This window comes from Coregonus lavaretus, assembly GCF_964263955.1.
Source record: "Coregonus lavaretus genome assembly, chromosome: 15".
In the NCBI taxonomy this organism is placed as follows: domain Eukaryota; kingdom Metazoa; phylum Chordata; class Actinopteri; order Salmoniformes; family Salmonidae; genus Coregonus; species Coregonus lavaretus.
In genome coordinates this window covers 30,762,970-30,775,687 of record NC_140002.1, presented here as the reverse complement: position 1 = coordinate 30,775,687, position 12,718 = coordinate 30,762,970, and the positions used below count along the sequence as shown (strand labels likewise).

At 44.2% G+C, this 12,718-nt stretch overlaps 1 protein-coding gene and 1 long non-coding RNA gene across 2 annotated transcripts; one reads left to right on the top strand and one right to left on the bottom strand.

Annotated features, from left to right (window-relative positions):
* Positions 1-2,432: 2,432 nt before the first annotated feature.
* Positions 2,433-11,965, top strand: LOC311142067 (ribonucleoside-diphosphate reductase large subunit). Its single transcript, XM_084177626.1, has 18 exons — positions 2,433-3,005; positions 3,622-3,710; positions 3,815-3,992; positions 4,271-4,431; positions 4,529-4,568; positions 4,772-4,934; positions 5,100-5,241; positions 5,481-5,564; positions 5,784-5,945; positions 7,619-7,698; positions 7,793-7,994; positions 8,430-8,579; positions 8,706-8,927; positions 9,094-9,170; positions 9,306-9,441; positions 9,586-9,681; positions 9,843-10,031; positions 10,360-11,965. The coding sequence occupies exons 1-18, from the start codon at positions 2,987-2,989 to the stop codon at positions 10,546-10,548; spliced, it is 2,379 nt and encodes a 792-aa protein (XP_084033752.1). The 5' UTR covers positions 2,433-2,986; the 3' UTR covers positions 10,549-11,965.
* Positions 3,877-10,431, bottom strand: LOC311142069. Its single transcript, XR_014614268.1, has 3 exons — positions 10,342-10,431; positions 7,719-7,903; positions 3,877-3,961 (listed from the first exon to the last, which is right to left on the bottom strand). It is a non-coding gene; the product is annotated as an uncharacterized lncRNA (long non-coding RNA).
* Positions 11,966-12,718: the final 753 nt, after the last annotated feature.

Here is a 12,718-nt window from a genome sequence, read left to right as displayed (position 1 = left end):
CTGTATCACAATTCCAGTGGGTCAGAAGTTTATATACACTAAGTTGACTGTGCCTTTAAACAGCTTGGAAAGTTCCAGAAAATGATATCATGGCTTTAGAAGCTTCTGATAGGCTAACTGACATAATTTGAGTAAATTGGAGGTGTACCTGTGGATGTATTTCAAGGCCTACCTTCAAACTCAGTGCCTCTTTGCTTGACATCATGGGAAAATCAAAAGAAATCAGCCAAGACCTCAGAAAAAAATTGTAGACCTCCACAAGTATTGTTCATCCTTGGGAGCAATTTACAACACCTGAAGGTACCACGTTCATCTGTACAAACAATAGTAGGCAAGTATAAACACCATGTGACCACGCAGCCGTCATACCGCTCAGAAAGGAGACGCGTTCTGTCTCCTAGAGATGAACGTACTTTGGTGCGAAAAGTGCAAATCAATCCTAGAACAACAGCAAAGGACCTTGTGAAGTTGCTGGAAACAGGTACAAAAGTATCTATATCCACAGTAAAATGAGTCCTATATCGACATAACCTGAAAGGCCGCTCAGCAAGGAAGAAGCCACTGCTCCAAAACCGCCATAAAAAAGCCTGACTACGGTTTGCAACTGCACATGGGGACAAAGATTGTACTTTTTGGAGAAATGTCCTCTGGTCTGATGAAACAAAAATATAACTGTTTGGCCATAATGACCATTGTTATGTTTGGAGGACAAAGGGGACCGCTTGCAAGCCGAAGAACACCATCCCAACCGTGAAGAACGGGGGTGGAAGCATATTGCTGTGGGGGTCTTTTCTGCAGGAGGGACTGGTGCACTTCACAAAATAGACGGCATCATGAGGAAGGAAAATTTTGTGGATATATTGAAGCAACAATCTCAAGACATCAGTCAGGAAGTTAAAGCTTGGTCGCAAATGGTTCTTCCAAATGGACAATGACCCCAAGCATACTTCCAAAGTTGTGGCAAAATGGCTTAAGGACAACAAATAAAGTGGTGATCCTAACTGACCTAAGACAGGGAATTTTTACTAGGATTAAATGTCAGGAATTGTGAAAAACTGAGTTTAAATGAATTTGGCTAAGGTGTATGTAAACTTCTGACTTCAACTGTATGTCAGGAGACGTGCAGTATTATCATAAGGAGACGTATACTTGGAATACGGAGGAGGAATGGAGGGAAAAAGAGAGGCAGAGAAGGTCTGAGAGAGAGGGAGGAAGAGGGTGAGCTTGAGTCGGTTAAAAATGGCGGGGAAAGGTAGATGGTTTGTTAAAGAAGAATGGTAGAAAGTGTAAGCAGAGTGAGCTGAAGACAGGAGGAGAAATGGAAGTGAATGAGGGCGAAGTATCGGAGGTGGTAGCTGTGGTGAAGTTCTCGGAGCCCGAGGCTTGCAACGAGGGTCAGGATAAAGATGAGCCTGTGACAGTAGGAGTGACGTTTTTGGAAAAAGTAGTCCCTTGCCTTTTGGCTGATCCATTTGTGGTTTCAGGGTGGGTGAAAACATAGTTGGGTGCTGTGGAATCGGTGAGGGTAACCAGAAGTGGTCTTGTGATAATTGTTTGTGTTTCTGCTGGTCAGAGGGAGCAGGCGCTCCGTGTTAAACGAATGGGGGCAAGAGATGTGAATTGTTTTGCTCTCAAGAAAAGGATGCCATTGAAAGGAGTGATTACTGGGGTAGCGGTAAATGTAACAGTTGACCAACGGAAGGGGAAGAGTCCCGGTGTTTGTGATGCTCGTCGTTTGGTGCGACGCAGAGAGTGTGGCGTGAGTGGTGACACAGAAGAGTCGTTGTCTGTTCTTTTGAGTTTTGCTGTTGAGTCTTTGTCTGACAAAGTGATGTTAGGATATATAAGTTATCCTGTACAAGCTTTTGTGCCGAATACATTACGTTGTTACAGGTGTCAAGCTTATGGGCATGTGGCAGCAGTGTGTAGGAGGGAGGTTCCTAGGTGTGAGAAGTCTGCAGAAGGGCATGAGACAAAGGAATGTGTAGCATTGGGGAAAGTAGAGGTATGTGTTAATTGTAGGGGTGCCCATGGGGCTGGGGATCAGAAATGTCCCGTGCGAGAGAGGCAGGTTGAATTTTCCAGGGTTAGAGTAGTGCGGAAGTTGTCATATGCTGAGGCAGTGAAGAAAGTAGAGGAAGAAAAATGTATGCACTCACTAACTGTAAGTCGCTCTGGATAAGAGCATCTGCTAAATGACTAAAATGTAAAATGTAAATGAAGATGGGTCAAGGGGGAGGGATCCTGAGAAGAGTGGTGTGAGTAGTAGATCTGTACCAGTACAGAGGGATAAACCAACAAGTGATATGTTTCAGTAAGATAGTATTTTTAGCATTTAGAGCAAAAAAAATTTACATTTTACATTTTAGTCATTTAGCAGACACTCTTATCCAGAGCGACTTACAGTTAGTGAGTGCATACATTTTTTTCTTCATACTGCAATGGTTATCAACTGTACTGCAGGGATGGACCGTATGTCGCAGAGAATTTAGGTTATGGTGGCAGCTGCAGAGAGGTATTTGGGTGTGCAAGACTTGACCTCAGAAGAGTTACAGGGTGTGTTAAGGGGTGGTGTCCCATCCTTTCAGGCTGTTGGCCTGAAGTAGGACTAAATAGATTTAAATAGTGGAGTAGGGTGGTGTTATTTGTGTATATATTTTTATATATATTTGGGCAAAGTATGTATATTTTGTGAGTGTAGTGTTAGATGGTAGGGTATTTGTTTATTTTTATTATTACTTTTTTTAAGCAAAGTACAGGGAGTTATACTCCAGTCTAGTAGGTGGCGGTAATGCAACATTTATTGGATGCCAACCGCCGTTAAACCTCATCGAAGAAGATGTATAATTGCGCTTTATCCTCCACACTTGAAGTCTCCAGCGGTTGCTAGCGTGAAACTGACAAAGTACATTCTAAGCTATATATTAGTATTCTTAGTATTCTTATTTTTCGCACTTTCTCTGTAAAGAAAACAAGCCTTGTCAACATGCACGTGATAAAGCGAGGTAGGTCCTTTCTAGTAGGAATAATAGCAAAAGCTAGCTACGTTTGTCATTTGACTGTGACTCTTGTCTTTTTATTTATTTTTACAAGCAAACTTTTGAACATTTATATCGTTGGCTACTGTCATTAACCACGTTGGATGACTTTGCCTAGTTAGGTAGCTAATGTGATTGAATGCGTTAGCTAGCTAGATCAAGTCCTCTGTCGTGTAGTATAATAAGAACGATCAAGACAGGTTATTGACAGTCTCGCAGCAGATGTCCCTTTGTCAAATTTGGCGCCAAATTTGTTAACGTTTTGTAGTTAAGCTAGCCAGCTAAGTACTTCTACCTAGGTCATTTGATTGGAAGTATCAGTGACTATACCATCAATTAATCAATCGTATAGCTAGTTAACGTTTTCAAGTATTTCAATGTTGATACTTTTCCCCCCCAAAACCTCTTTCTGGGTTACACAACAGGAAGTTGGCTAGCTAACTAGTCACATAACTACATTAAATTTGTTTTTAAGCTTTGGGAAAGTTACTGACATTAACTTGTAAATTCATTTTCCATGGCACACACACACTTTATTGAAGTGATTTTCTGAATAACATTTCCATCTTTACATAATTTTCAGATGGGCGCGAAGAGCGTGTCATGTTTGACAAGATCACTTCACGCATCCAGAAGCTGTGCTATGGACTCAACTCTGACTTTGTAGATCCAGTGAGTCGATATTTTATGTTCAATGTATTTCCATTGTTTGTTAATTCTAGTGTTGCTGTGTTTCTCTAACCCACCCTTCACCCTGCCTGTTGTCCCACCTTTAGACCCAGATCACCATGAAGGTCATCCAGGGTCTATACAGTGGGGTTACTACAGTGGAGCTGGACACGTTGGCAGCAGAAATAGCTGCCACCCTCACAACGAAACACCCCGACTATGCCATCCTGGCTGCCCGCATCGCCGTCTCCAACCTGCACAAGGAGACCAAGAAGGTGTTCAGCGGTAAGTCTCTCTTGCAAATTGTAATTATTCTGACCTTTATTCAAAAGGTATGCATATTGCGCCATTATCAGGCTCACTCAAATTAGCCAAGTTTCAGCCATTCCACACATTCAGTGGCACAGATGTCAAATTTGACAATCGCACTTCTAGTAACTGAAGAAATCGGTACCTAAAAGTAATTTCTAAGCCCTGGGTGTGTGAAACTAGTGTATCTGGAAATCTCTTCATGTTTTATTTTATTTTTACCATTTTATTTTCTTCTGTCAATGCTGTTTTAGATGTGGTGGAGGATCTCTACAACTATGTCAACCCACTAAACAGACGTCACTCCCCCATGGTCGCCAAGGAGACACTTGACATTGTCCTAGAAAACAAGGATCGCCTCAACTCTGCCATCATCTTTGACCGGGACTTCTCCTACAACTTCTTTGGATTCAAGGTAATTTTTACAGTACATGGTTTATGAACCATAACAATTTAAATGTAAATTCTGCAATTGTAGGAAAGTAAACAAATATGTGTATTTTTCTACATAGACACTTGAGCGGTCCTACCTTCTGAAGATTAATGGGAAAGGTGAGTCGGCTCAAATTACCTCCCTGTAAGAATTAACATCTTGTCATGATACGAACATATACTACACTGGATTAGGGCTCATCACCAGTGGCACCTGGCCAAACAGGCACATTTTCAGAGCTGTTTTTATTTATTTTTAATGTGGAAATATCTGGTTCAGATGAGCTCCATCCCTTATGCTGACCTGTTCTCTTCCTGTGTAGTTGCGGAGCGACCCCAGCACATGCTCATGAGGGTGGCAGTTGGGATTCATAAGACTGACATTGACGCTGCCATCGAGACTTACAACCTGCTGTCAGAGAAGTGGTTCACCCACGCTTCCCCCACACTCTTCAACGCTGGCACCAATCGCCCACAGCTGTCCAGGTAAGCGCTTAATATTTTGCATCTACTTTTGCCATTCTACTATAAGCCATTCCCATTCCTCAGCTCTGATTACTGAATTGCACTGACATCTTTGACAGTTCTAGGTGCAAACCAGAAAAAAAAGCTTGATCTGTTTTAAATGAGTTGTCCTTGTTGACTTTTCAGCTGTTTCCTGTTGGCCATGAAGGATGACAGCATTGAGGGCATCTATGACACCCTAAAGCAGTGTGCCCTAATTTCTAAATCAGCAGGGGGCATCGGCGTGGCAGTCAGCTGCATCAGAGCCACGGGCAGCTACATTGCTGGGGTGAGGATTACATGATCACGTTTATAAATAAGACTTCCCCTTGAGGCGTTGCTGTCCGACTAAGTGTCGTGATGGGGCTATGTCTACGCCGAGGACCCAGAACAGTGGGTACTTGGAGTGATTGATGGCTGACCGATCGTGGGTAAAGTTTATAAATGAGCAAAAAATGACTTTATGCTTCATTGTGATGCTTGGCAAGTCACTCATTGACTGAAGCTTATTTTTTTCTTTTTTTTAAGACAAATGGTAATTCCAATGGGCTGGTTCCCATGCTCCGAGTGTACAACAACACAGCACGCTATGTGGACCAGGGAGGCAACAAGGTGAGAATGAAATGAGGTTTGAATACAGGTTTTGTTATTGACTCTGGCCACAGGATGACCTCGTAGATATGCATTAGCGCTCTGCGCAGAGATGACCCACTATCTATCACCCAAGTCTGATGGCTCTGAGAACATGCATACGGTCTTTCAGACTCTGTGGCCTGTGTTCACTGTGCCGTCATCAGGCATTTAACTCTTGCTTATCACCCTCCTTCTCAGAGACCTGGTGCATTTGCCATGTACCTGGAGCCGTGGCACTTTGATGTGTTTGACTTCTTGGATCTAAAGAAGAACACTGGGAAGGAGGAGCAGAGGGCCAGAGATCTGTTCTACGCCATGTGGATCCCTGACCTCTTCATGAAGAGAGTGGAGAGCAACCAAGTATGCAGCAACATTTATCAACTGAAGTATTCAAACCAGTTGTGGTCAGTGCCGTTTTAAGATGAGGGAGGACAATTTTCTTTTCATGAGCATGGCCTTATTTCTATTACAGCATATTGGATGACTGTCATTCATATTCCATTCAGTCAGTTCAATGTAACAGCGATAGGTTTAGGCTACTACATGATACTCAAATTTTCTCTATACCCATCATGAGGTTGCTACAACCAATTAAAGTTTACAACGTAGGTGCACACAGGTCGAGAGACAAATTTGAGGTGACAGACTGACACATGGACAGACAGTGACATTCAATAATGCCTTGCACACTCTTGCCTGCATCTAGCTGATATAGGATGTAATCATTAGTCCAACTGTTGCAAGCAAGTTTCTATTGGACAAATTTAAGTTTTGTTCCGCTTGCTTCTGTTTTTAAGAAAAGTTTTCAACAGAATCGGCGGAATGAATCCACCGCTGATCACGCGTAAACACATAGCCACATTGTATTCCTTCTCGCATCCATGTGCTCTCCTACTCTCACCTCTTCCCTTAGCTTGTGGACTTCAATGCACAACACATCAGCTGTGTGTGACCAGGCGAAAAAACCTTTCCAAGCCAAACCGCTACACACAGCCTACATCGTTGTCACCATATTAGCTAAAGTAACGTCATAGTCAGCATAGTTAATAGAACTAACGTGTTAGTAAACCCACTACAATCATGCAGTAACGTTAGTGTACAGTCAGTAAGCAGTTACACCGGCGGGCCCGGTGGCAATAAATTAGTAAAACCAAAAGCTTACCTTGACTTAATAATAATATGCCATTTAGCAGACGCTTTTATCCAAAGCGACTTAGTCATGTGTGCATACATATTTACGTATGGAAGAGTTCCAGTGTTGTGTTGGATAGTCATAGCCAGCCAGCTAACATAGCATCCCTCTGTTTGGGCAGGGTGTTTCAGTAGGCTAACCTAGCTAGCTGTATTTGCTAGCTAAGTTAGTGAAACTGAAATGGACAAAAAAGGACACTCTCGCTATACATTTCTCTCTTGCTTCTCCAAAACTGTTCAACTACTGTCTTTCTATCTCTTTGAGTCAACTATTCACCACATGCACTGCAGTCCTAGCTAGCTGTAGCTTATGCTTTCAGTACTAGATTAATTATCTGATCCTTTGATTGGGTGGACAACATGTCAGTTCATGCTGTAAGAGCTCTGATAGGTTGGAGGGCATCCTCCGGTAGTTGTCATAATTGCTGTGTAAGTCAATGGAAGGGGGTGAGAACCATGAGCCTCCTAGGTTTTGTATTGAAGTCAATGTACCCAGAGGAGGACGGAAGCTAGCTGTCCTCTGGCTACACCATGGTGCTACCCTACAGAGTGCTGTTGAGGCTAATGTCGACCACCTTTGCAAAATATTGTGTTTTAATCAATTACTTGGTGACATGTATAACTTTTTTAATGTTTTACCATTTTTATGAAATTCACTGAAGATGGTCCTCCCCTTCCTCCTCTGAGGAGCCTCTACTGATTCAAACCAGATGGAATTTTGTGAAATTCAAGCACTAGTATATTTTGTACAATTTGTGCTCCTCAAGGTTGAATTAAAGAAGGGAATATGGAGTGGTTCTGTTTGGATGAATATCAGTACTCATGGCATATTGTACCCACAGGACTGGTCCCTGATGTGCCCCAGTGACTGCCCTGGACTGGATGAGTGCTGGGGGGAGGAGTTTGAGAAGCTCTATACCAGGTAAGACCGGCACTCCTGACCTGGTATAACACTGCTCCATTCCAGTCTCGACACCCTGTGCAGTGTCTCACTGGACCGGTCTCTCTGTCGTCAGGTATGAGCAGGAGGGTCGGGTCAAGCGGGTGGTGAAGGCCCAGCAGGTGTGGCACGCCATCATCGAGTCCCAGACTGAGACGGGCACCCCCTATATGCTTTACAAGGACGCCTGCAACAGGAAGAGCAATCAGCAGAACCTGGGCACCATTAAGTCCAGTAACCTTTGTACGGAGATTGTAGAGTACACCAGCCATGATGAGGTGAGGGCAACAGATTACCTAAACGGTTTGAACTACTGAAGCTGTCTGAAATGGCACCCTATTCCATATTTGGTGCACTACTTTTGACCAAAGTCCAAACCTGTTCCCTTTATAGGGGCCCTGGTCGAAAGTAGTGCACTATACAGGGATTAGGTTGACATTTTGGACGCAACCTGAGCCTCAGTTTGTTATTGACTCTGGCCACAGGATGACCTCATAGATATGCATTAGCGCCCTACGCATGGATGACCAACTACAGTATCTATCACCCAAGGATAATGGGTCTGATAACATGCATACTTAATCACAAAGCTGTTTGAATGGCATCCTTTGATTTGTATATTGTTTAAAATAAATGTTGGATCACACAAAAAAAAAGTTTAAATGGCCAAATGTGTGATGCTAATCTATCTGGCTCCTGTTTCCTAATCTCAGGTGGCAGTGTGTAACCTGGCATCCATCGCCCTCAACATGTATGTCACCTCAGAGAGAACATTTGACTTCAGCAAGCTGGCCTACGTCACCAAGGTCATCGTCAGGAACCTCAACAAGATCATTGAGATCAACTACTACCCTGTGGTCGAGGTAAGGTCTAGAGTTCAGCTTATCGATACTAATAATGATATGATCAGCAAGACTGATGATTCTACAGGTTATATCTTCATGTGGACCAGTAACTGATTCCCCATACCTCTCCTTCTCTCTAACCAGGCTGAGAACTCCAACAAGCGCCACAGGCCCATTGGTATCGGTGTGCAGGGTCTTGCTGACGCTTTCATCCTGATGCGTTTCCCCTTTGAGAGCGCTGAGGCCCAGAAGCTCAACACTCAGATCTTTGAGACCATCTACTACGCTGCCCTGGAGTCCAGCTGTGAGCTGGCTGCTGAGCTCGGTGCCTACCAGACCTACCCAGGCTCCCCTGTCAGCAAAGGAGTGAGTACCACCACCCTTACACCTAACTGAGATGTTAGATATCTTGTGCAGGGTTTTTGTTTTGGGTAACTAACTTGTCAATGGTTAATTTCAGAATTGTGTATTAAGGAGAATGTTCTGGTGTGGGTCTCAGGCTTAAACGGTTATAATTTCCCCCCCCCCCCAGATCCTTCAGTACGACATGTGGGACAAAACCCCAACTGACCTGTGGGACTGGAAACTTCTCAAGGAAAAGATTGCTAAGTAAGTTCTCAACCTTGTCTTCCATTTTACCAACACAACTACAGCTAGTCTCAACACATAAACCAAGTGGACTTAAATGTTGACGCCTTTCTGTTTCATCACCACTTCACTCACCCCTCTGCCCCCTCTCTCCAGGCACGGTGTGAGGAACAGTCTGCTGCTGGCCCCCATGCCCACGGCCTCTACAGCCCAGATCCTGGGCAACAACGAGTCCATCGAGCCCTACACCAGCAATATCTACACCCGCAGAGTCCTCTCTGGAGAGTTCCAGGTCAGTACCACTCTCTGTGGGTTCCACAGACACTGACATCTGCTGACACACATACACATCATATCAAACACTTGAAGGCTCTGATTATGGGGGTGTAAAAAGTTGTGTGTATGTGAGCACTAATGTTCTTTGTGCTCCCTGTAGATTGTGAACCCCCATCTGTTGAAGGACCTAACAGAGAGAGGGCTGTGGAACGAGGAGATGAAGAACCAGCTGATTGGTCAGAATGGATCCATCCAGGTGAGAACCCAGACCCATCACAGCTCTAATCAATAAAGAGCAATCAGAAGAGTGCAATTATGCCCTATTTTGTGAAGGTCATGTCTAACTTTTGTTCGATTTTAAAAGTGTTATCCTTTTTAGTAGTTGTCATTGTTCTAACTATTTTTACTTGTCTTTAGGGCATTGCTGAGATCCCAGATGACCTGAAGGAGCTGTATAAGACTGTGTGGGAGATCTCCCAGAAGACTATTCTGAAGATGGCTGCTGACCGCGGGGCCTTCATAGACCAGAGCCAGTCCCTCAACATCCACATTGCTGAGCCCAACTACGGCAAGCTCACCAGCATGCACTTCTACGGCTGGAAGCAGGTGAGTTGGCTTGCCTATTGACGTTTATAAAACATTGCATTTTCTTAGCCCAGGGCCATCCTTAACCCTGGGTTAAAATGGCTGGCTGATGCTGCCCCTTGAGGCGTTGCAGTCCGACTGCAAGTGTCGAGCCCGTGTCATGAGGGGCGGAGAGTGACAGGGCTATGTCTATGCCGAGGACCCAGAACAGTGGGAACTTGGCGTGATTGATGGCTCTGACAAAATAAATACACTTTCTAAAAAGCTGGCTAGGGAGGCAACTTATGAGGATCAATGTAGTGCTAAATATGAATCAAGATAAACCACTAACCTCTTCTCTGCTCCTCAGGGTCTGAAGACGGGCATGTACTACCTGAGGACCAAGCCTGCAGCCAACCCCATCCAGTTCACCCTGAACAAGGAGAAGCTGAAGGAGTCCCAGTCGGCTAAGAAGGAGGAGGAGATCAAGCAGCTCAACAGAGCCGCTATGGTGTGTTCCCTGGAGAACCGTGACGACTGCCTGATGTGTGGCTCTTAGACCGGCCCCTTACTTCCCCTACCCCCGCTCTGTAGTTAATTAACCATAGCAGTGGATCACTGAAGTCCTCAGGATCATTGAACCCCATTCTCATTGCCTTTAGGTCAGGAAACATCATACAGTAATCTGCCTTGCTGTCAGATCAAAGGCTCTTAATAGAACAGGCTCTTATGTTTGTGTTGTGGGCATGCTACTGTAGTCTAACTAGTGCTGTACATTGTGCACTAATACCAGATTATTAACTGTAAGCAGTTTTCTATTTATCGCTCTAGGGTGCACTGTCTGTGCTGTTTTGTCTTCTTGTTTTGTATAGGATTCAGTGTTTCTTTTCCAACTTTTTGTTAACTCCATTGTTAATATGTAAATCTAAGGATCTCATAACTTGCTGAATGAATGTCAAACAAACTTCAATAGTGTATTTTATATTTTACACCTGTGGGGAAAATAAAATTGCTTTGTACACTAAACACAATTATAAACGCAACATGCAACAATTTCAAAGAGTTACAGTTTATATAATGAAATCAGTCAATTTAAATGACTTCATTAGGCCCTAATCTATGGAATTCACATAACTGGTAATACAGATATGCATCTGTTGGTCACATACTGTACCTTGATTCCAAACATGCTCAATGGGTGACATGTCTGGTGAGTGCAGGCCATGGAATAACTGGGACATTTTCAGCTTCCAGGAATTGTGTACAGATCCTTGCGACATGGGGCCGTGCATTATCATGCTGAAACGTGAGGTGATTGAGGCGGATTAATGGCAAGACAATGGGCCTCAGGATCTCGTGACGGTATCTCTGCATTCAAATTGACAGTGTTCGTTGTCTGTAATTTATGCCTGCCCATACCATAACCCTGCCGCCACCATGGGGCACTCTGTTCACAACGTTGACCTCAGCAAACCACTCGCCCACAGGGTGCCATACACGCTGTCTGCTATTTGCCCGGTACAGTTAAACCAGGATTGCGGTAGAGAAATTAACATTCAATTATCTGACAACAGCTCTGGTAGACATTCCTGCAGTCAGCATCCCAATTGCACTCTCCCTCAACTTGAGACATCTGTGGCATTGTGTTGCACATTTAAGTTGCCTTTTATTGTCCCCAGCACAAGGTGCACCTGTGTAATGATTCATGCTGTTTAATCAGCTTGATATGCCACACCTGTCAGGTGGATGGATTATCTTGGCAAAGGAGAAATGCTCACTAATGGGGATGTAAACAAATTTGTGCACAACATTTGAGAGAAGCTTTTTGTGCGTATGGAAAATGTCAGGGAAATGTCAGATTTACGTAAATAATACAAAATGCTCTGAGTCCAGGTTGTTTTGCCTTAAGTAACCATCTGTTTTATGTAAACCTATCAAACTAAACATACACTGCTCAAAAAAATAAAGGGAACACTAAAATAACACATCCTAGATCTGAATGAATGAAATAATCTTATTAATTACTTTTTTCTTTACATAGTTGAATGTGCTGACAACAAAATCACACAAAAAATTATCAATGGAAATCAAATGTATCAACCCATGGAGGTCTGGATTTGGAGTCGCCCTCAAAATTAAAGTGGAAAACCACACTACAGGCTGATCCAACTTTGATGTAATGTCCTTAAAACAAGTCAAAATGAGGCTCAGTAGTGTGTGTGGCCTCCACGTGCCTGTATGACCTCCCTACAACGCCTGGGCATGCTCCTGATGAGGTGGCGGATGGTCTCCTGAGGGATCTCCTCCCAGAACTGGACTAAAGCATCCGCCAACTCCTGGACAGTCTGTGGTGCAACGTGGCGTTGGTGGATGGAGCGAGACATGATGTCCCAGATGTGCTCAATTGGATTCAGGTCTGGGGAACGGGCGGGCCAGTCCATAGCATCAATGCCTTCCTCTTGTAGGAACTGCTGACACACTCCAGCCACATGAGGTCTAGCATTGTCTTGCATTAGGAGGAACCCAGGGCCAACCGCACCAGCATATGGTCTCACAAGGGGTCTGAGGATCTCATCTCAGTACCTAATGGCAGTCAGGCTACCTCTGGCGAGCACATGGAGGGCTGTGCGGCCCCCCAAAGAAATGCCACCCCACACCGGTCATGCTGGAGGATGTTGCAGGCAGCAGAACGTTCTCCACGGCGTCTCCAGACTCTGTCACGTCTGTCA